The sequence below is a fragment of the Pocillopora damicornis genome, chromosome 12, assembly GCF_964200805.1.
Source record: "Pocillopora damicornis chromosome 12, jaPocDami1.2, whole genome shotgun sequence".
Classification (NCBI taxonomy): Eukaryota; Metazoa; Cnidaria; class Anthozoa; order Scleractinia; family Pocilloporidae; genus Pocillopora; species Pocillopora damicornis.
In genome coordinates this window covers 11173330-11195265 of record NC_142681.1, presented here as the reverse complement: position 1 = coordinate 11195265, position 21936 = coordinate 11173330, and the positions used below count along the sequence as shown (strand labels likewise).

General features: G+C 36.4%; 1 protein-coding gene across 6 annotated transcripts; it reads right to left on the bottom strand.

The window, feature by feature from the left end:
• Positions 1-799: 799 nt before the first annotated feature.
• Positions 800-20879, bottom strand: LOC113685671 (kinesin-like protein KIF22). Of its 6 annotated transcripts, none has more exons than XR_016181779.1 (23): positions 20733-20879; positions 20578-20642; positions 19771-19792; positions 17127-19132; positions 16604-16731; positions 15537-15575; positions 14609-14727; positions 14033-14119; positions 13619-13677; positions 12855-12918; positions 12566-12675; positions 11076-11151; positions 10042-10086; positions 9165-9309; positions 8701-8753; positions 8301-8351; positions 7740-7798; positions 7500-7615; positions 6886-6941; positions 6002-6068; positions 3074-3205; positions 2224-2283; positions 800-2113 (listed from the first exon to the last, which is right to left on the bottom strand). XR_016181779.1 is itself a non-coding variant. In XM_089189702.1 (23 exons), exons 4-23 carry the CDS (start codon positions 17312-17314, stop codon positions 2075-2077), a joined length of 1686 nt encoding a protein of 561 aa, XP_089045828.1. In that variant the 5' UTR covers positions 17315-19132; positions 19771-19792; positions 20578-20642; positions 20733-20877; the 3' UTR covers positions 800-2074. The 6 variants fall into 6 exon arrangements, 5 of the variants coding, with proteins under 5 accessions (XP_089045828.1, XP_089045827.1, XP_089045831.1 ...); XM_089189702.1 differs by having other exon boundaries at positions 3074-3198; positions 20733-20877; XM_089189701.1 differs by having other exon boundaries at positions 3074-3198; positions 17127-19066; positions 20733-20877.
• Between the last annotated feature and the right edge of the window lie 1057 nt (positions 20880-21936).

Below are 21936 nucleotides of genomic sequence, written 5' to 3'. Positions count from 1 at the left end.
CCGTGAATGTGTCAGTGAATCTCTGCACGAGGCTAGAAAGAGGATAGGGAATAACGGCTTTGCCGAAGTTTGTTATTAGGCTTCGTTCATGCTAACTGGCGACAACGTGAAATTTGACTTTTGAAATTGTCCGGTGCCTATTCCATACAAAAAGCCAGTAGGTCGAGTAAACCCACTTTATCAGAAAGTGCTGGGACTGAGCAAAGCTTGTAATTGTCGATCACCTTTCCTGGAAAACCGTCACTTCAAGTCTTGCTTCTCTGACTCGTGTAGATTTCTTGGCTCTAGTCATTTGATATAGATAATAAATTACTCATACGCGAGCCACTGCGATGACGAAATGTCATTTGCTACTTGAAATTCGAGAAGAACCATTTTGAGTGGCTTGGTCCTCAAACGGTGGCTGGGTGTTGAATTGTGCTGTCTTTTGTTTTCTTCGAATCCAGTTTTGAGGCTGTTAACAGATGTCTTCTTTGCGTGCAGAATCTCGATAAAGTGGTCGTGGCAGCTAAGAATATTTGACTCATCGTTAATATGGGATAAATAAATAAAATGCAGTTCTCTGTACGATTCAAAGACAACAGTGTACACGGGTAACTTATTTTTTTCGAGTGTATAATTAACTCCCATGAGAGACTAAGGCAGAATTTCTCCTAATAATATCAATACAGTATCAATCATATAGTTGATGAGAAAAAGAAAAATATAAATTTGGGGATAATTAGTTGATTAGCTGATACTAAATTCTTAGAACTAACATTATAAGAATTGTATAGTTGACAGTAAGGAGAATTACAAATTTGAACTGGGAGTTAAAGGGTTAAATTTTATTTGATCAAAAACATGAACAGCAATAGAGGAAATTAGCTAGCACAATTCAAGTTTCCCCTCTTAAGTATTCTGTGATGTTTTTTCTATCACATGGTAAAGTTTACAGTTTCCCTCATTTCACTGTCTTCTGTTCACTTGTTTGTTTGCTTTCCTAACAATCTTAGCTATTGTTGCTAACAAATGCAAGGAGTATATACATGAAAATGTGTACAGCTAATAACACTTTAATCCCTGAGAGTGACTAGCATCCAATTTCTCCATTCAATATCACCCCTGAGTCACACATTTAGGTCATGAGAATAAAGGAAATGATAATCAACTGAAGAACCTCTTTGAGTAATTTGGAAATATCACTCCTCTAGTATATCCCAGATGCTCCTAGTAATCATGTTATTTCCTATAAAAATCCTTCTTGATCAATCAAAGTGATATATGAAGGAGATGTATGACTGTGTTGGTCATCAGAGCAGAAGAGAGAAAACTTTCTATCAACAAAGTGACATGCATACCAAATATAAATACTACCAAAGGCCTTTTGTTGTTACCTTGTGGAGCTGGACTTTATGGCCTTTACTCTACAATATATAGTACATCCAGAAATTAAATTAACCTTAATTCTGACTAAAAAAATCTCATTGAAAAGATCCTAATTGAAAATCCTGCAATTTTTTTTGCAATCGAGGTTAAAGTAAGGGAAATTGATAATCACAGATATAGTGAATAAGGGTTACTTCTTAATGACAAAGACTTAAATCAGTCATAAAATGTACTTTTAATTTTTAAAGTCATCAAACTGCTCAGCTCATCCTTGTCTCGTTTTCCTCATGACTGTTTTAAATTGTTTAAAAAAAAATTTGTGATTGAGTACATCAGCTATTGAATTGAAGTGCCTATTGTTTTCATCTGCCAAACTAAAAATTGTCCATGGTTATTTGAGTATTTTTGGACTGTTTTTCACTCTAGAAGTAGACACAGATACCGGTAGTAAAGGAAGTTTCCTATAGAAAAACCGGCAGCTACAGCACTTTAACGTAGCTGCACATGTTAATTTCCTTTTTTTCATGATGCTTTTTAAACTACCCCAATAAAAAATCTGTACATTTATTTTACTCAAATATAGAGAACTTCATTTTCATGATATTAACATTTTTTCAATATCAACAGTGCTACAGTGTAGTATGCGAATAGGGCATGAAGCAAGAAGCCCCCAGAAAATGTGTTGACTGCAATTCACTCGCCAGCTCTATTCTGAGCTGAATGTGATTTGGCTCAAAAGATTGTTCTGCAAGGAAAACAAAAATAGTGGTAATCAAGAGTGGAGAAGACAAAGGGTTGAAGAGGACATATCATTGACAACTTTCATCTCACACCATTGCTTTAAAGTCTCCCTACCTTAAGAAAGGAGGTAACCATTTTGTCTGTGAAACCATTGATTAGTTTTAAATCTTGTACCTGAAATTCAACACACAACATGAATGCTTTAGCACCAGCAGCCAGAGCTCCACGCAGATAGACCATATTTTGCCTCCACTACACAACCGAACACACAAAACAACACTTGGAAGCATGGGTGCATCAGTCAGTCAGGCCCAGGATACACTTAATTAACTCCCATGGAAAAACTCCACTGTTACCATGATTCTACACACACACCATGGCTGGACATGTAAACCTGAAAAAACCAACTGTTGGAAAAATAGGGACCTTGTCACCCAAACCTATGCCATGGTGTTGCCTTTGGGGTTATAAGGCAAAACTAATAAAATAAAACCTAATAACATGAATATGAGCAGAAAACAAGATGCCACCTAAAGTAGCTAAGAAAGATAGGGACCACTACAGATGGTAATGAGATTAAGGCTAACAGAGTAAGTGAAAACTAAACTAAACAAAGCAAGATGATGCAGCAAGGCCAACCATAGAATGACACACATAACTAACTGGTCACTATTTCAAACCCCCAAGTGCACTACACTAGAACCCAGGTCACTGTTCTGCGGTGGCAAAATTATAATTTATGTCAATTCTGATTTACACAAATTACATTTGTAGGTAAAGAAATACCTTAGCTTTTGGTTGGTGGTGTATGTAATACTTTCTTTGAAACATAAACATCTCACACAGTTTGTTATCCACCAAGTTTCTTTATCAACATTTATTTTGTTATACAAAATTTATCACGAAATAACCTACTAATCAGGATACAAAAACATGTGAAAAGCTGTTCAGCTACGCAGCTTACCTGCTGCAATGGCCCATGTTCTCTTCTCCAATTCATTATGAGTTCTGCTCGCTTTTGACCCACACCTTGAAGTGTTTTCAACTCTATTATGGTACCATCATTCAGAACCTTCAGAATTTTGTTTCCTGTTGCCCAAAAAACAAAAAAAGAATAAGAATGATAAGCACAGGCCCAGAGAGGAAGGGAACTAACTAACAGACAGAGTGAACATTAAAATTCTTTCTTCCAGACAGTCTAAGCATATCTAGATGTCTGTTGTTTTTTGAGTGGCTATACTGTAGAAGTTCACAGATGAACCGTTGACACTTCATCAAGCTGACCATTGGCTAGTATGAATTTTGCATTATGAGCAGCGAGAGACATTTTAAGAGTTAAGAATCTCAGTGCCCAAGAACATACCACAGTTTCCCAAAGACCTATCATTAGTATCCCTGCCCTGGCCAGTGCAGATTAGTTATCAAGTGTATTTTAGGATTGCTCTGGAAAACTAGGGCTATTCTGAATCAGGGTTCTCCGTTGAACCCGTAACCCGTAACACCTGTCACGGGTGTCACAGGTAAGTGTTACGGCTGTCAAAGTGCTTCAACCAGTGGATCAATTCGTCTATCAAATGCAAATAAAAGAACGGCTTTTTGAGTAAATTGCTGGGTAAACTATTGACTGTTAGTTGCTTTCGCAATGTACCTTTCTTCGGTTTTAGTTGTCAAAGTGAATAGCCTTTTTGCAGACCATAGAATAACCGAACAATCGCTTCACGTCTCCGCAACGTTGAATATGGCCGCCATATTGAATTTGTAAATTTGAAGCCAGGCCTCTCGCAGATGTCGTCTTTCCACGTGCAAAAACATGGCCGATTCATTCATTAACAAATATTTGCGCTATCTTATACTCTTTCTCATTTAGATATATAGCAGTTACTTGGTCAGTGTGGCCTTGAGAATTAGTTTTTGTAAGTGGGTGCCCCCATTTGGAGAGGACTGGTTACCTAATAATTATTTTTGTATAAAATGAATGCCATTAACTCAGAAAGCAAAGCATTGTTATTGCAGGTTAATATTTCATTGAATATTGCAGTGTAGTTTTCAGTTTGATAAGAGATAATTTCAACTTTCCGTAGTTCAAAGCCACTGAACAGATTACAAAATGTACTTAAACTTGTTTAGAGAAAATGAGAAAATATGCCCCCAAAATGAAGGAAAAAGCATTTCTGAGCATCTTAAATAAATAATTTCCCGGGGGAGCATGCCCCCGGACCCCCCTAGCAGCTTGGGCCCTATGGGCCCAAGTTACACGCCCAAAGGGCATATATTAGGGTTACGCCTGTAACTACCAAAGCAACGGCTGTACAAAATTCTACTGAGAACCCTGTATTCTCTATTTAACAAATAGAGAAGCCTTGACTGTGCTCTGTTCTGTTATAAAGCACGCAGGAAGCGGCTAGAGCACGAAAGAAGTGTAGGGAGAAACACGAGACGTAGTCGAGTGTTTCTTCCCACTTCTTGAGTGTTCTAGCCGCTTCCTAAGTGCTTTATAACAGAACAGAGTACAGTCAAGGCTTCTCTATTTGTTTTATAATAAAGAATCCGTTAAATTCCCCATGTATTACTTTCAATTTTCAAAACAAACTTTATTTCCAAAGCGAAGAACAGTGTCGTCAGCATGCTCTATACTCTCATAGAGCACGCTACAATAAGCCAATCAGAATCCCTGTTAGAATGGTTCAAATAATCTGATTGGCTGTATAAGACAAAACCTGTCAAAAGTGTCAAAACATCAAAGTTCAAAAACCATCAAAGTTCACACTCTGCGATAGTTTACAAACTAAAATAGTTCGGTAGGTCGAATTTAACACTTTTGCCTGAAGTTTTTAAGGCTCTAATACAGAATCTTGAAGTGAAATGTTCAGTGAACTTCAGCCGAATTATGGCTCATAAAAACACGCGAGTTTTTTCATATGACAAGGTAGAAAACAAACTGTTCAGGGCGAGTGTTTTTTGAATGAACGACAGCCAAATTCACCGGAACATGAAGATCGCTCGGGATGACAGCGTCGCAAAACTCGGCTGCAATGACAGATGTGACTTTCCACTCAACGCATCGGAAAGGATATCAGAGCAAGCTCTTATTTTTTCACTCGAAGGGCGGCCGATGTAGTTTCTGAGGCTTGCTGTGATGACCGGAGATCGCCATGATGAGCGAGCCGCGGTGGACTTCAACATGATCATATTCGCTCAGACACCGTCATGATTAGAATGAATTTTAACAGTTATGCCAGTTTGGTTATATTTTTCATCATTCCTGTTTTGTTCTGTTTTGTTTTCGAACACTGAACTTTATATACTATATGAGTGTTAGCTATGTTTGATTTTTATTTCCGTACGTAAGCTTGCAATCTAACTGAGCGTGAATCAATCTTTAAAACCTCGAATGTCTATTTTGTTTTTCCCTTGAGGATTTTCGTATCTGCTCACGTTTTAATAACGTAAATTACGGCGCCTGGTATGTTTACAAACCTTTGTTTGATTCTTCTGTTCTTACTTGTCGGCTCGCTTCAGTTCCGAAATTTCACTTTCAATTATCGGAAAAAAGCTAAAAAGAAGTCCCGGAAAAGCTCGAACATAGTACAGTTTGGCAGATGGCGTGACAGCTTTAGCTCAGCTCTATGCTCTATACTCTCATAGAGCATGCTCTTTCAACCAATGACAGTGCGCGTTATATCCGAACTTTATTATAAATAACTCTAGTGCATTGTTAAAACAAACCCCGCCTGACAGTCACTCACTTTTTCCTGCACTTCCAGGAATTTTCTTAATGCCTTCGCTATAAGCTTCCCTTTGATCACTTTGTTTTAACAGAATGATACTGAATCTGAATGCACTCTTTACATAACCATTCACAACTGATTAGGAATAAAAATTTGACCCTTACTATGTGCCTCTTGGAAGTGAGGGTTAATCTTGACCTTTAAATTTTCATCCACAGTCAACATGGTTTTCTGTCACAATAAATATATAGACATGTAAATATGTTTATATTACTAAATGGTACTAATACTATCGCACTGTACCCAATACGCTTATAATAATAATAATAATACTTTATTCAAATACATATATGCTCATAAACATGATACATATTTGTTGTACCACGGGGTTATCCCTATAAAAGGTCTCCTAACTGAACTTTAAAAATATTAAAAAATTATTTAAAAAATGCACGTAAAATCATTAGTGCAAGTACAAAATGGTATAGTAAGAATTATATTTAAGATGAAAATATATACAATTAAATATGAGCTTCTGTGTCAATAAATCTTCATCCATCTTTTTAAGTCTTTTTCAATTTGTTAACGCTAATTTTGTCAGTGAAGAGATGGTTTGGCAAACTGCTCCAGTCTCTGATGATTCAAAGACGCTTAAATTAAAAATTAAGTTTACTTTTGTGATCCAAAGTCAGAAAATGAGGCTATCTTGTCTACATTCCAACTTCAAATGATACAGTTTTTCACTTTCTCATGTGCCTACATTGCTTTTTTTCAGTACTTTCTTGTGTTTTGAGGGAATGCTAAGAATATTGAGTGTATATTGCAAATGGACATTTGACATGTGAGGCCACTGGAGACTTCTTATTGTAAAATTCATGCTGCTTGTTGTAAGTGCTGACTAAGTTATGAAACATTTCTAAATAAAAGAGTAGAGAAGCTACAATCCATCAAAAATTTGGTGTTTGAAAACAACAAAAGCATTCGAGACAACTTGAGAAGAGGTTGATAATACCTATACTACATCCATAAAGTCACATTTGTTGCTTACCTGATGACTGCACTGTGTGGATTTAACAAGAGCACTATTTGAAGTCCTGGGTGACTCTGGCGAAAACAACATACATACGAATTGACTTGTTTATGTCTGTTAGAGGCTTAGTAATAAGACCAGAAGCTTGTTGAGAGGATGGGAGTTTTTGCTCTGCAGTTTGTCCTGAGGAGGACCCCCCCCCCCCCCAACAAAAAAAAAAGCAAAAAACTAAATACCAGTTGGACTGGTTGGACTAGGAAAAATAAATCAGGATGGCTGAGGTAATACACAGCCTTTCCTGAGTTTATTATGATATTTTACATGGCTTGTGATTGAAAACTTTGTTTCAGATTTACAATTAACAAGTCATTCAATCACAATATATCTTATTTTGTTCTTCTCAGGAAAAATTATTTTTGGTCTTCTGGACTTTCCATGACGAACACTCAAACTTCTTAACTTTCCAGGCCTGAAAGTGTTACTGGAACTTCCATGACTACAAGGTTTTCCAAGACTGTACTATGACTGTTATGCTACTAATGAGTTGTGAACAGTTTAGACCAAAAGAAATAACACAGTAAGGGTGCCTTTGATAAGGGCGGGATCTCCTTATATTAAGCTCGTCCGCTGACCTTTTGTCACATTGATGTCAGATAGCACTGTCGTCCTTGTCAAAGTCTGTCCAGCAGCTAATTTTTCTAGAGCAGCCAAATGATCATGTATCTTCCCCTGCTCAACTCTAAGAGGACTGAAAGATTTAATGCTTTAATCTGGGAATGTTTCTTTAGCATACAAATGTTAAAATTCTATAAATTCACAAAGATGGCATAAACATTCACAAAAGCAGTAAACCAGTAGTTTTAAAGACTTACCCAAGGATTTCGGCAGGGATGGTGAGCTTTTGTGGTTCAAGAATTGGCTTTCTGATAGGCTGCACATACAGTCAGTGAGAAGAAGAGAAAGCAAATTGAGACATGAAGAGGTTATCAATCATGTTTTTTAATACTCTATATGAAAAAATACTACTTAGGAATAGTTTCTATTCTTGCGCACAATTTTTTTAACCCCATTTGAAGTCTTACGTTTTTATCTGGCATTTTTTGGCAACACATGTTAATCCTGCAAACCAGCACATTGTGTAAACCCTGCCAACTCATTTTAACAAGAGAAAATGAACTTTGAATTATGGTGAACATTAAACTTTCAGTGTTGAATCAAATGACATGACTTTCACTAAAATGATGAAGAGTCACTGAAAAGTCATCCCAAACAATCATTATCTCTAATTTTTAGCTTATTTACAAGCATAAAACTGCCATTAAGACAGCATGCCAGGTCAAAATTGTCAAGAAAATCAAATAAAAGAGACTTGCAGTGATTTTGTTAATCTTATTCATTTACTTATTGAGTTATTTTTTCAGAAAAGTTTTCACCTTTGAAAGCTCATGTGTTGCTGAAGAATCATCCATCTTGTGTCGTTTAGCCTACAGAATAATTTGACTAATTAACTACATTCGTTCCAGTAAAGTTGAAAAAGTTAAAACAATCAACTCTTCCTCAGAAAATATTGACAATAAACTCTTCCGAGTTGCAACCTTCTTGTATGTTTTAAAAGGCATTTGTCACACAGCAGGCAGCCTTCCTAATGCTGTGGCTGTGGCACTGGTACAAGAATATTGTTCATAAATGACAGATCTATCATTGCTACCTTTGGCTTCAAACAGTTCCCAGCCATCTGTCTGTGCACCAGGATAATTCAAGTGTCATACTCTGACTCTGTTCATGTTTTTCAACTCAACAATTTGACATAGTGAAATTGAACTCTGTGCATACCTGACTCAGAGGTAAAGCCACATCTCTATATCTCTTATGGGCCAACGACTTGCCTGAAAAAGGAAAATGGGACAACAATGGCGTAAGAATCAAAAGCCTTAAATCTGAGAAAGATAAACAACATCAGAGTGGAGAAGTCTACAATTGATTGGTTGCACCATAATTGCGCCTGCAGGCTATGAATCAGGAACACTACAAAGACTTCTTAAAGAAGCTTTGCCACTTAATTTCCAGCAACAGCTGTGATGTAACACTAAAGTAGTAAACCACAAAAGAATGAATATGGTTACAGATGGAGAGTCAGAGGGCTTTATTATCTTTACTTCAATGTTACATATAAGTAGGATCATTTATTGCAGCATATATAACATCTATGATCATGGCCTGCAGAAAAAAAGAGGTCAAATAACGCAAACTAAACACAGGAGTTATACTGAGTTGAGAGATTTTGATCCAACACTCACCAATTGTTCTTCTGACAAATGGCTGGTTAACTATAGTTCTTGACTTGGAAGCAAAGTTCAGAGTGTTAACCGTATCTGCATAGAACCTCATTTCAGGTGCAATGTTGGCAATCATACAAGAATGTGCTGAACCACCGAGTGAGTCCTAATGGGTTAATCAGACAGATAAGAAAGATAGAACTTTTAAGATAACTATTAAAACTTAAAATTTGAATGGAAAGGTTAAAATGCTCCCACTGATAGTAAATGGTCTTTCTGGAGAAAATGGTCCATCTGGTAGAAATGATATAGCTAGAGAAAGCGGTCCAATTGGTTAAAATGATCCTATCAAATAAAAGATCCAACCAGATAAAATGGTCCTATACCACTTAAAAATGGTCTCACAAGATTTATTGGTTGTTACGATGAAAATGATTTTACTGCTAAGAGTGCTGCAACTGATACAAGTGGCCTATTTAAAGAAAATGTTCCAACTGGTTAAAATTATACAAGCAAATAAAATGATCAAACCAGAAAATGGTCTCTATGGTTTGTAGAACTTCAAACAAACATAATTCAAGATTCTTCAAGCACTTTTAAGGAACAAAAAATAGTTTTCAAGGACCAAGTGTTAATCAAGAAACTGAAACTCTTTAATGCTTTTTTTGTACTTAAAACACACAGCTAAGTTGTTGACAATTTTGAGATAGTACAGGCTTTACTTTACAGTTACAGTGTTAAATGGTCCAACCAGTCAAAATGGCCTAACTACATTAAATGGTCAATGTAGTAGTAAATAGGTTTATTTTGGCCTTATTGTTTCTTTAAATGGGCTATTATTTAACCAAAGATGATAATAATTCAGATGTGGAATATTCATGTAATGAGGTTTTCATACCTGAAGAAGGCGTGTTAATTTGCTGTTCCTGTAGGGTATCTGACACTATGTAAAAAAAAAATGCTGTCTTATGATTGAACTGAGAAAAACGTGAAAGCTTGAAATATTTCTGCAGTGATTTTTTCATGACATACTTTGAATTGCAGTTGTTTTGACTTTGAGTTATTTTGCTGATGACCACTTAGCTTAAGTGTCTTAGCTTATGTCTCAGGTCATTGCACTAGGGTCCTATATGTTGTTTTGCTAATTTTTTTAAGTTATTTATCCAACTTCTCTTTTAAATGTTATCTTTGAAGAAGCACCTAACTGCACTTTGGGGCACTTTGGTTTATTGTACCATATGTACATGAAAACCTCCAAATTTATGCCTTACTTTGTATGGAAATGACTTGAGTTGTATCAAATGTACTTTGTTGATGTATTGAATTGACTTCAGTTTGTCTCATTAACAAATAGATTCCAAGTTGCCATGCATCTGTTCAGTAATAGATCACAGATGACGTCAAAATGTGGTAAGAACAAAAAAGTGGCACATGAGGCGCAGCCGAGTGTGTCACTAATGTTCTTACCACATTTTGCTGTCCTCTGTGATCTGTTACTGAACAGATGCACAGCAACTTGGAATCTATTTGTTTTGTATAATAAAGAATTAAGATATACGGAAAAAAAGTTTTAATGATGACATTATCTATATGTCTGTCCTCCAATAGATCATAAGTGAGAACCAATCAGAATACGTGCATAACTGAGCTTATTATATGAAATTGAATGGTTATCCATACTTTAGGCATTGATGATTTTCTGAGTTTGAAAGAAACTCTTCAATTGTTTCTTCAAACTTCATGATTAAAAATCAAAATTTCTCAGCAGTGTTAGTTAACTATTTCAAGCTATCCTTTGCCACTTATCAATTTTCAATTTCAACTGTGCCTTTTTGTGGAAGTTCTCAATCTGATTCTAATCAGAAGTTATTAAAACCCTCCTAAATTCTTTTATACAGTTTTATATTTTATACAGAACTGTTCCAAACCTACCAAACCCTGGTTCAAGGCATCAACAACCTGTCCAAGAGCAAACAATGAGCTGTTGATTGCACCACTTTCTTTCAACCTACAGGTAGGAGAAAGTTGTTTTCTCATAAGTACCAGGTATGTAAGTAAAAATCAATGGGAACACAAGAAAAGCTCCAAATTTAAAACAGAGAGAGAAACTAAAGAAAGATTTTGTCTTGTCATGAGTATGGGACAAAGAAAATATTCTGAGTCCTTATGAAGAATCTAACCCCAGACCTTTCAGATTCCACACTCTAATGCTCTACCACTGAGCCATAGAGACTCTATAGTGAGCAAGACCATTACAAAGTTCATATGTGACAGACACCCTGCATATTGCTTAGAAGGATCAGTAGTGTCATTAGCATCATGTTTGTAAATAGAATAAGTAGAATAAGAAGGAGGGTAGATTTTGGGCTTTATGAAGAAATTGAGACAGGCATTTTACCTTTAGTCACAATTAAGTGTGGAACAAGGAAAAATTCTGAATCTCCAATTGGGGAATAATAATAATCAACTTAATTTTTTTGAGGGTTGCATTTGACAGTATAAAATACTGATAAATTCGTGGCCCTCAAAAACAAAGCAATAAACACAAATACAAATAAATAATGAAGTAATTAAGACTAGGTGATCAAACAATTACAATATGAATCATCTAAGGGTTAATATATAGTATATGAGAATAAAATAGAATAGCCTAAGCTATAGTAAAGTGATGAACATCTTTATAGTAGTCCAAAAAATACTTATATAAAGACTTCTTTAAAATTTCTAAGCTAGAGCTACTCTTAATTTCATTGGGAAGTGAATTCCAAAACCTGGTGGCTGATACTTGAAAAGTCCTAGCACCTTCTGATTCTCAAGGAGAATCAAACCTCAAAATTTTAGTGAGAAAAACATCCAACTCCACTTTCACATTAAATGATTAGATAAATCACTGAGAAATAAGGCAAGGTTATTTCAAGAAATAATGGGATGATCTTCAAAGTTAAGTGCACAAATCTGAATTGTCCCAGAGGTGATTAACCACAAACTTCTTCCTTTATTATTCATACATTATCCAGCAAACATGCAATAAGAATACTCAAAAATGTCAGCTCAAAGTTATCTTCAACTAACACCAAAAACTGGTAACTAATTTAAAAGGAAGTGTGTAGCAGCTAAAGGGGAAAATTGACAATCAGATCAGGGGAGTTGAAGGGTTAATACACAAATTCATATCCACCTCTTTTACTGTAACAGTACAGTCATAAAATGATGTGATCCTGACATTACTGGCCTCACGGTTTAGTTGGCCAGAGCTTCACATTGGGAACATGAGGTGACAGTGTTAAATTCTCTCAACAATTGTTTTGGAGTTACTCATGCTCAGTTTGCCTGATTCACTGAAAAGATAGTTTCCTCATTCGATTTCTCTACTGACATTCAAAATTATGATTCATCACAAACACACTTCAGCATAAAAGTACCTTATTCCTTCATTCCCAGTTTTTCTGTTGTCCTCTGATCCTGCCAGGTCAATAAGATAAAACTTACCAATGAGTTTCGTGACTGGAGCCACCTGTTTGTGTTTTTGAACCTGAAAAGAATCATGATAAAGAAAAATTTGCAAGTTATTGATATTGTACTCATTTATTCATTTGGTTCCGTTAATTCACAATTCAGTTACTGATTCATAACATTTTACAATGCAAATTAGTCAGAAGATACAGAAGATAATACAAGGGAATGACCTAGGGTGCTCATATCTAAATGTACCTGTATCAACACAATAGAATGGCTTCTGCTTGATTGTGGATTCAACTTTGTTGCTGCAGTTTTTCTGAGAGAGGATAAGCACAAAATTACTGAATATAATTATAGTGCTCAACCTTTGAAGAATATCCCCTACCTTAGTTCAAAGTAGCCTCTAGTAACAGTAAGTATGGACAGTGTCACAGTAACATGCTTTAACATCACACTCTATCATTTTCTGGTGGTCATGATGCTAGATAATATTTAAAAGTTATCTGATAGTGACTGTGAAGATCATGTTCAAGAATACTAAAGAGATCACCCATGGGGAATGGCAGGGTAACTGCTTCATACATATTGACAGCTTAATACAAGTTCTACAGAATAGGGAGGTTATAACAAAATATGCCATTTCATTCCATGATTTACCTCTCAGTACACGAAAACTTGCTCAAAAATACAACTAGCATTGATTTTAAGAGATAGACGTGGGTTACACTTTCCTTGAAAGATTAGTCTCAGTTTTATTTGAATGGATCCACTTTGAATGACTGTTCAACACAGGTGGAAGAGAATACAGAAAGGCCATTGAGACTCGGTAAAGGGTGACCAGGACCACTTAATACAGGCGACCACTTCATAGAGGTGAAAATTAGTGTTAGAAAGGGGACAAACCAATTGTGACTTTGACAACTAACCACTTAAAAGAGGGTGACTGCTTTATGTGGTGCAGCTTAATTCAGGTTCAACGGTGTTAAATAATACCTATAAATAACAGAAATACGAACCTTTGGTGGCTGGCTTTTATGAACAAGGACATAAACTCACCCAGTGTTTCTATTTCCATCTGGAATAAATAAGATTATTTAAAATTGGCAAATCTTTTGGCTTGCAAAAAATATTCGGAGTAGCCTAGCAATTTGCCACAATACAGAATATTACTAAAATTGTTATTTAAATTCTTCCAATCAGGTCTCTCACAAACACCCTAGTGCAAACCAGGTAATGAATTTACTGAAATATTTTGTGAGCCTTAGACAAAGCCAAGAGATGTTGGAACAGATGCAACCTATGAAACATATTTTATTAACATGTACTATACATACAGGTAAATTGTAAGCAATCCTAAGTGTACACTCAAAGTTGAAATACTAACTTATATTCATCACCTTTTTTTGCAAAATTGAAAAAATTATATTTACCTCTGTCAAATTTGGGATGAAGATATTTTGTTGCTGGTCTTGTCTTATCAGTAAATCATCCTTATTGAGATCTAACAAGTCTTTAATCTAACATGAAGGAAAGTATATTACATATGGATACTACTCACAGTAAAAAACAAATGACCATTATTTTAATTTGAAGACAAGTGATTAGTAGTTACATGCAAGGTGTATGTATACATGTAGCTATAGTAGTTAGAGGGCTTCTGAGTGAGCAAGCAAGCAAAATACATCCTAGAGAAACCAGGGGTGTAATGTTCTATTTGAGCTGCTGAACCAAATTAAATTGGAGACAAAATTTGTCATTGGATATGCAGCAGAAATGCAATTAGATGTTAATTTAAACATTATAACCTCAAAGGGAGCAATCACATTGCCAAGCTTATTAAGTCTTGCACACACAAGTTGAATCTTTTGAGGTCGTTATACTTTTCACCAACCACAGCCAGAATTGCTTTTTTCATTTTCCCAGATTTCAGTCAGATGTTTTTCAACTCCTCAAGTACGTATATCATCAACAATAATTACATCTGTGTACTAATAAATTTTGCCTACCTTCTCTTGGTATATTTCAAGATATGAAAACAAAACTTTGTATTTCCATGGAACAGTTGGATCCTGGTGGTGAGTATCTATCAGTTTGAACAGTTCAGCAGCACACCTTGGTATTAACCCTATCAGAATTGGAACAATTGTACTACTAGTTATGGTAGAAGTGATAAGTGTTTTTTACTCTGAATTTAGGAACTTTAAGCAATGTAATATCTCTTTTTGAGTAAGGAACATAAGCATACTGTGTCTGTTTCCCCTCACTCACTCCTTCCCATTCCAATGTATGAGATTTAACCCTGATAAACAATGCATCAGAGTTAATGAAAGTTGGTACACACAAAGCACAAGCATGTTTGACCAATAAATAAGTTTTACAAAATTTATCTCAGCCAAACAGAATGCTCTACACATTACATATGCTTGTAAATACCCTTGCTAAACAAGTTCAAGGTCTTTACCATAAATATGGACCTACTTTTTCCACTTTGATTTCTGGCCAAAGCACAAGGTACGCAGGCCATAAACCGAAGTGGAGTAAAAAACAAGTTACAGTACAGACTGAGAAATCAAGGTTAGTAAAGTGTTATTAAATCTCTGGGTTCAAATAATGGGGAAAGATCTCAGTTCAAACAAACTTTTTATCTTTATAGACTGTGCAGTGAAATATGAACTGCAAAATTGACTGATAAGAGCACACCTCCTATATATACCTGAGAGATGTAACCATGGTCAGAATTACAAGAGTACAACAATTGCGAATCAGAGACCTAGTCTATAGCATAGCTAGTTATCTTAAGAAGAACTGCATAGGGTTTAAAGCCTTGCAGGAGACTAGGAGTTTTTTCTTTGTACCCCACTTAAAGCAAATGTGAAAAAGTTCTTTGTTTACCACAGAGTTGTTATAAATGATACTCAGTGTCTTTATACTCACCTGGTTCATCTGGTGAGCCAACCATTGTGTGTGTTTTCCCTTCAGTTAGTGGGAAAGATTAAAACAAGGAAATATCATTCAGGCTTTTTGCCACTTCTCATAGCACATGTCTGTTTACTTTCCTCAGAGCACTTAACCTCTGTTCAAACAAACTCGAACTCTGCTAAATCACTAGTAGGTGGGAGCTTATCATTGACAGTTTTTTTTCGTTTGGATCTCTCTCTGACAAAATTTCAATTGTGGGAAGAACTATGAATCTCTTGGAAAAGGAAAACCCATTTAAGTAATAACAACATTAAAGTGCTTCCACTAAATGGCTCTTCACCTTCTAATCTACTACCAGTAACGATAATAATAGTAATAAAGATATTTTAATCAATCCTAGCTATTAAAAAATCAAACATGATTGGTTATCAGTGTCCAATTTCAGCACCAATAGACAGTGTACATGTCATATGAGCATGCAGTTGTATTGAGTTGACTGAGGTTTTTCTTGTTTTTCAGTTGAAAACCTATAACTGATGATTGGTTCATTCCTAAATTTTGTCATAGTTTTGACTAATTGTAAACATGGTTTTGTGTCATTAAATTCTGTCTGTAATCATACTTGTAATTGACAGGTCGGATTTCCACATTAAGGTCATCAGATTTTCTCTATCACTTGTATGATTCCAGACAGAATTGGACTTCACTCAGACCTATTACCATTGCAAGCAGGGCACCCACATCATTCCGGTTTACAGTCAGGCCAGTTGTAATTAATATTTACAATACAATATTCTTATACTATTTACAACAAATAAATGTAACTAGCTTGTCATCCTAACGACCATGTTCTGTACCTTGCATACATAAAAGCTGCGTTACCAAACAGTGTGCATGTACCTTTTCCTGCTAATTTGTTGATGAACTCTTTCTGATAGCAGAAAATACATGTAGAGTCATCAAAATATTCAAATGAACCGCATAACAGTTTTCATACTTCAGGTTTAGTTTGACATACTTGTTAAGGAACAGCAGATGTTCGTTTGTTTGTTCGCCTGTCTATACATAAAAACTTTCCATACCTGCTCCAGTAGGACCGTAAGCAAACACACTGGCATTTTGTCCTTGTAACATCAAGGGAATCAATGGACAAACTGAGTTGTGGTAAATTTTTTCCTGAGTGCTGTCTTCGTCAAAAAACTTATGAAAACTAAAAAAGATAGCAGGCAATATTACCACAAGGCGAGGAGTTCCGATTTATTATTAGAGTCAAGACACATGGAAAACAGAGTTCTCAGAGAGCTAAACGAACTGCTTCACTCATACTCTCCTCCTGTCAGTTCATGACTGTACAATGCAAGTATGTTTGTGAAGTTAATGACTGACCTGAATTATTACAGTATCCGAGTTTTTAGTCCAAGCAATGATCCCAAGAGTGCAGAACCAGATGAGCAGGTGACCTCGCCTTTGCTGACTCTAAGATCACTTTGATGAAGATCTTCACAGGTCGATCGACACATACAGATCATTATATATACCGTGCTATTGAGGTTTTTATGATATGATCTGCAGATATCCGCATAATTTTACTCCCTAAATACTCACCGGTATCGAATTGACTCTTCAGAATTTCTGCAGTTCCAAAGCTCTAGTGTGGAGGAATCAACTGCGCGAACACAGCGCTTCGGAATTCCATCGCTATTGCTTTCCTCTTTATATTCTAAATGTTCTGGTCGTAAGCGTACAAGCACTTGGACTTTACATGCCTTTTTTAACTCAGACATATTGACCATAAACTCAGATCAGCTTATATGCTTCACAAACAGCCGCGTTGATCCAAGGTAAACTCAAAGAAAAATAACAAAACACAGTCGCTTCTCTTTTAATTTTCAAAGTTCGAGCGAAATGCTAATATTTTCGCATCGTCCAATCACGAACTCTGTTTAGTCCTCCCGGTCATTGATTACCAGAGGCCGACGTTTCCGCCGAGAGGGAAGAGTTTTTGTGGCCTGCTTGTGCAACGTCCCAGGACTTGCACAGGCATGAATTGAAAGGGAAAAAGTTAGATGAAAATATACTGAGGCAAAGGAGATATTTGCTCTACGTACTGAATAAAGGTCACTAAAGGAAGGAGTGGCGATGATTTAGAAAGTGACTTGTGGGGCACAGGTTTAGGTGATATAGATAAATGGAATTGAGGGAAATTCGGATCAATTTGGTTCCTTGGGCATTTTATTTTAATTTCAACGATGTCAAAAACATTGCCGGCGACTTTTATTTTTCCTTTCCTTTGTTCCACGTTGGGAATTGTGAGTTTGCATGTGTCTCTAACAAACCAAAGCACCGCAACTGATTCGTAGCCCGCTATTGTTACGCCGTTGTTGGAGTGTAAAATTTGCAAATTGCACATATTGCTTTTTAACATATCAAGACGCATTGACTTTGAATGATACGATCGCTGATCACAACGTTGTTGTAATTCCGCTCTAATCTTTTCCCTTCCTTGCCATCTCGTCCCTTCTGGGAAGGAGAAACTATTTTCTCTCCAGATAGAGGTAATTTTCATGACAGTTTGCATACCACAACAAGCGACCCGAAATATGTTGCAAACGTAATGATAATAGGACCAACGTTGAGAAAAGTGAAAGCAGTTCAAAGGATAAAAACATGCATTTTGCTTTGAAATTAAATATCCTTGGCCAAGACAAACTTCCTTTCACTATGGAGATAATATCTCTTTATACTGTCATTCCCAATGACGAAGGTCTCTTGGCCCTCAATCATCTTTTGATCAGTGGCGTAGCCATGGGTACGAAAATGGGACCCAGCTGCGCCAATCTTTTCGTAAGTTTAATCGAACACCAATTTGATCTTTAGGAAACAACATCGGTGTACATGTTTTATCAATAATTCGAGATAGTATCCGAAATCTGTGTCAATCGCGGCTACATCGCGCATTTAGACTCCTGTCAAGTTGAACAAATCAAAAGCCTTTTAAGCCTTTACCTTTCATTCTTTTGAAAAACTAGCGTCATGAATGTATTTACTGTGTGCACCCTACTCTAAGCGGATAGCCTGTTTTAAAGAAATCACTTTACTAATACCTATGGACCCTTATCTGCACATGACCATGAGGTTACACCTCGCACGAAAAAAGATCCCCAAAGCATCAAAGATGAAATTTTTTTTTCTTGAGCAATCAACGATAACGTTTCTTGATCAATCCTTTCATTTAAAGTGTCTGGTTTCAAATGTAGTTTTTAAAGTTCCTCCGATCGCAACAGAAAGGAAAATTGCCAAGTTGCCAAATTGCCCAACCACATCCCAACCTTAATGCCCCCACCACCTACAATTATCCAAATGTCACAGACTCTCAGTGATTTTACTCTATCATTTTATTAAATCATTACATTGCAAATTTAATCATTCTCTGCTGAGATAAAAGTTCGCTCTTCATCTGTTTCACTTTCCCGTTCCGGGGGGGCCTTCTATGGGAGCACACTCGTATACGCCACAGGATCCACAACAAGCTTTGCATCGTTTATCTTCTAGGCAAGGACGGAAATCGCAAATGTTTAAGCCACACATGATTCCATTGCAGGGCCCACAGCCTGTACGTATGCAAGTTATAAAGAAGAATTGAAAAGAGTCGGTGAAAGATGATTTTTTCGTCTTGTCGCGAGCGTGAGATAAACGCTCATCCCACGCTCTTGACAAGACTAACAAGCATCTTTTGCTATTTCTTTACCGAGCTCAAAGTAAACCGTCTTTCTTATGCTATTCTCTCTTATTCGCATTTTTTTAGAATGCATTGAAATCGATGGTTTAACTGGTCGTCAATACTGCATTAAAGTTGTAACATGCAATCCTAGGATTCAATGTTTAAGCAATCCTGTCTCCCGAGCCATTATTCCATGCCTTCGGGCCGACATCAGTTGCAGATAAAGAAAAAAATTGGCATGGTTGTTACAGACCATGAATTGAACGGCACGGTTTACTTGAAATAGCTTAAAATGTGTATAAGCCCTCATCATTCTTCTTTGGTCCATTACGATCACTCAGTATTAAGTTGTATCAAAGTAGAGAGACTCGGTTCAACGTCATAAAATCTACAAAGTGACGTGCCCTGATATTGCAAATACGAACTGATCTACGTCCTCAGTTAAGTATCCGTGTAAACTGTAAAGCCTCGCTGACAAGTAGAAAGGTCGGCGTAGAATATTAAACACACAAAAAAATAAACTCTTACTTGCCACCTCTCCACATTTCACCTGGTGGAAAAAGTAAAAATTTAGTCAGAGGGCCAACGTTACAAATTAAGTTTGGTAAGTAAACTGATACAGGTAAGTGAGTGTTCTATCATTCACAACAGATAATGAAACCTAGCTTCCGCGTTCCCTTAAACGGATAAAAGATCTTAAGTTCCAGGAGAATTAGGTGGGGATTCGCCGCTACTAACGAAGCGGCTATAAGTTTAACGTGCTTCAACTGATCTGCCGAGTGTCTGGGTTGCGTGTGAATCAAGCGAATAAAGTTCTGCTCAATTTTGCGCTCTCTCGAGCTCAGGAAAAAGAACATATGGGCATACCTTTGTCTACCTCCACATTCATTAATTTCAATTCGAAAAAAAATAGTCTAAATTAGCTCTTCTAAAGCACACCCCTTTACAGCTGTATGGATGCAATTGCCGGTTAAACTATATTAGTTATGGTCGTCATAGAACTTCTAAGAAAACTAATAAAAAATCTGTTTGCATTGATTCAACAAGCTGAAGAACAGCAACAGCAAAATGGCATCTATCTTTGAACTAAGAAACTACTAACTTCACCCTCTCACAATTTACATCTCATTCACAATATTGACATCTTTTGATCGGTCATTCTTGTTAAATGCATCACTAAGCTTTCTCATCAGTTTTATTTCATCGTTGCTACTCATGAGTAACTTTCCCCTCCCTATGCATAATTTCCTACCCCTACCCTCAGAAGGAAATGTTCGAAAGGGACAGAATAAGTGAGTTATAAATTGTGTGCCCAAAGTACAGGTATTGACCAACCTCTCCACTGTAGAAGCTCAAGATAGCCAAAACACCCAGGAAAATCGACAACTTCATATTCCCACCTGGAATAAAGTATATTACTGTTACCTGACTCGGTCAACCTCAAAGGAGAACCTTGGAAAATTTGTGATAGTCTACATATATTTACTCACCAATTTAAGAGCGACTCAATGTTAGTGCTGTGAGGATGCTATTAGTGATGATAGCTATAAGACTGGACAGCAATGATCTTCTCTTAGCTCTATCTTTCCTATTCGTGAATGTACTGTTTTGCAAGTTAAATGCCTTAAAAAAAAACAGCTGAGAACATAGTGATGCATAGTATCTTTCTGAAAGCGGCCAAACAAGAATGAATAAATGAATGATTTTCAATTTTTGTCTGAGTACTGTATTTTCAGTAATTACAATGGCCACAAAAGGACAAAACAAATCATGTAGCCTCTTGTTGATCGTAAAGAACGACGTGATCCTAGCAAGTGAGATACTGACTGGCCTTTAGGCACGATTGATAATTGAAAGCTTTCGAAATGGAAGACAATTTGCGATTAAAGATTTACTCAGCTGAATAAATGTAAATTATCTTATGCTATTAAATCTTAAGATAAACAACACTGTATCAAAAGGAAAGCATTTGTTCTTAAAAAACTTTCAAGCCTTTATTTAATGTCTACTAGATAAACTTCTTCCTCCCTTTTAAAAAAAACGTCACAAAATTGTCAAGATTATTATTGAAAGATTTGCATAACCACAAAAAAGTGTAGAAGTGGGGATTTTGTCAGAATATCTTGCTGCTTACAATAGGTTAGTCTAAGATGGTGGCTAAGCACTGTAGGTGAAATATTCTTTTATGAAATTGTATACCCAACTCTCAGATGTGGTTTACCTCTTAGCGCCATTCGGCTGGTTACACACTGAATACATAAGTTGACGGTTTGATGATTGAGTGATATTCACTTGACTCAAACAATCGAAAAAAAATATTGTTCAAAAGATTAAAAAGTGATCATTAATTCGTTCTTGTAAAAAAAAGACACGAAAAAGAAACTTGCTTCGATATTATGATGAAGATAACAGCTACATTCTTTGAAAAGTAGTGTATAGAAATACTCAGTGTGTGTGTATTATTCTTGTCTTCTTGTGCCGCCCCGGCCACGCAATACGTTCGCAATAGGTTCGTCCGAGATTTCTCGTTTGTCCTTCACAGTTGCCGACGTGTCTACACAGTTTTCTACGTCACAGCAACGTGAAATGATCGTTTTGGCTGCGCGCTTGATGAGGACACTTTTTGGCCACAAAATCGTACTTTGAATGCGCAAAAAATGGTTAAGGAGAGCTCGCTAGGCGTTAAGGTCGATT

Bases quoted from the DNA above. Each gene is read 5' to 3' on its own strand.
- LOC113685671 (XM_089189702.1), bottom strand. From the start codon at position 17,314: ATGGTCAATATGTCTGAGTTAAAAAAGGCATGTAAAGTCCAAGTGCTT. The intron at 6,069-6,885 runs GTAAGCAACAAA...TTATTGTGACAG, and splicing joins CCACACAGTGCAGTCATCAG to AAAACCATGTTGACTGTGGA. The intron at 3,199-6,001 runs GTAAGGGTCAAA...TTTGGGCAACAG, and splicing joins TCACTTCCAAGAGGCACATA to GAAACAAAATTCTGAAGGTT.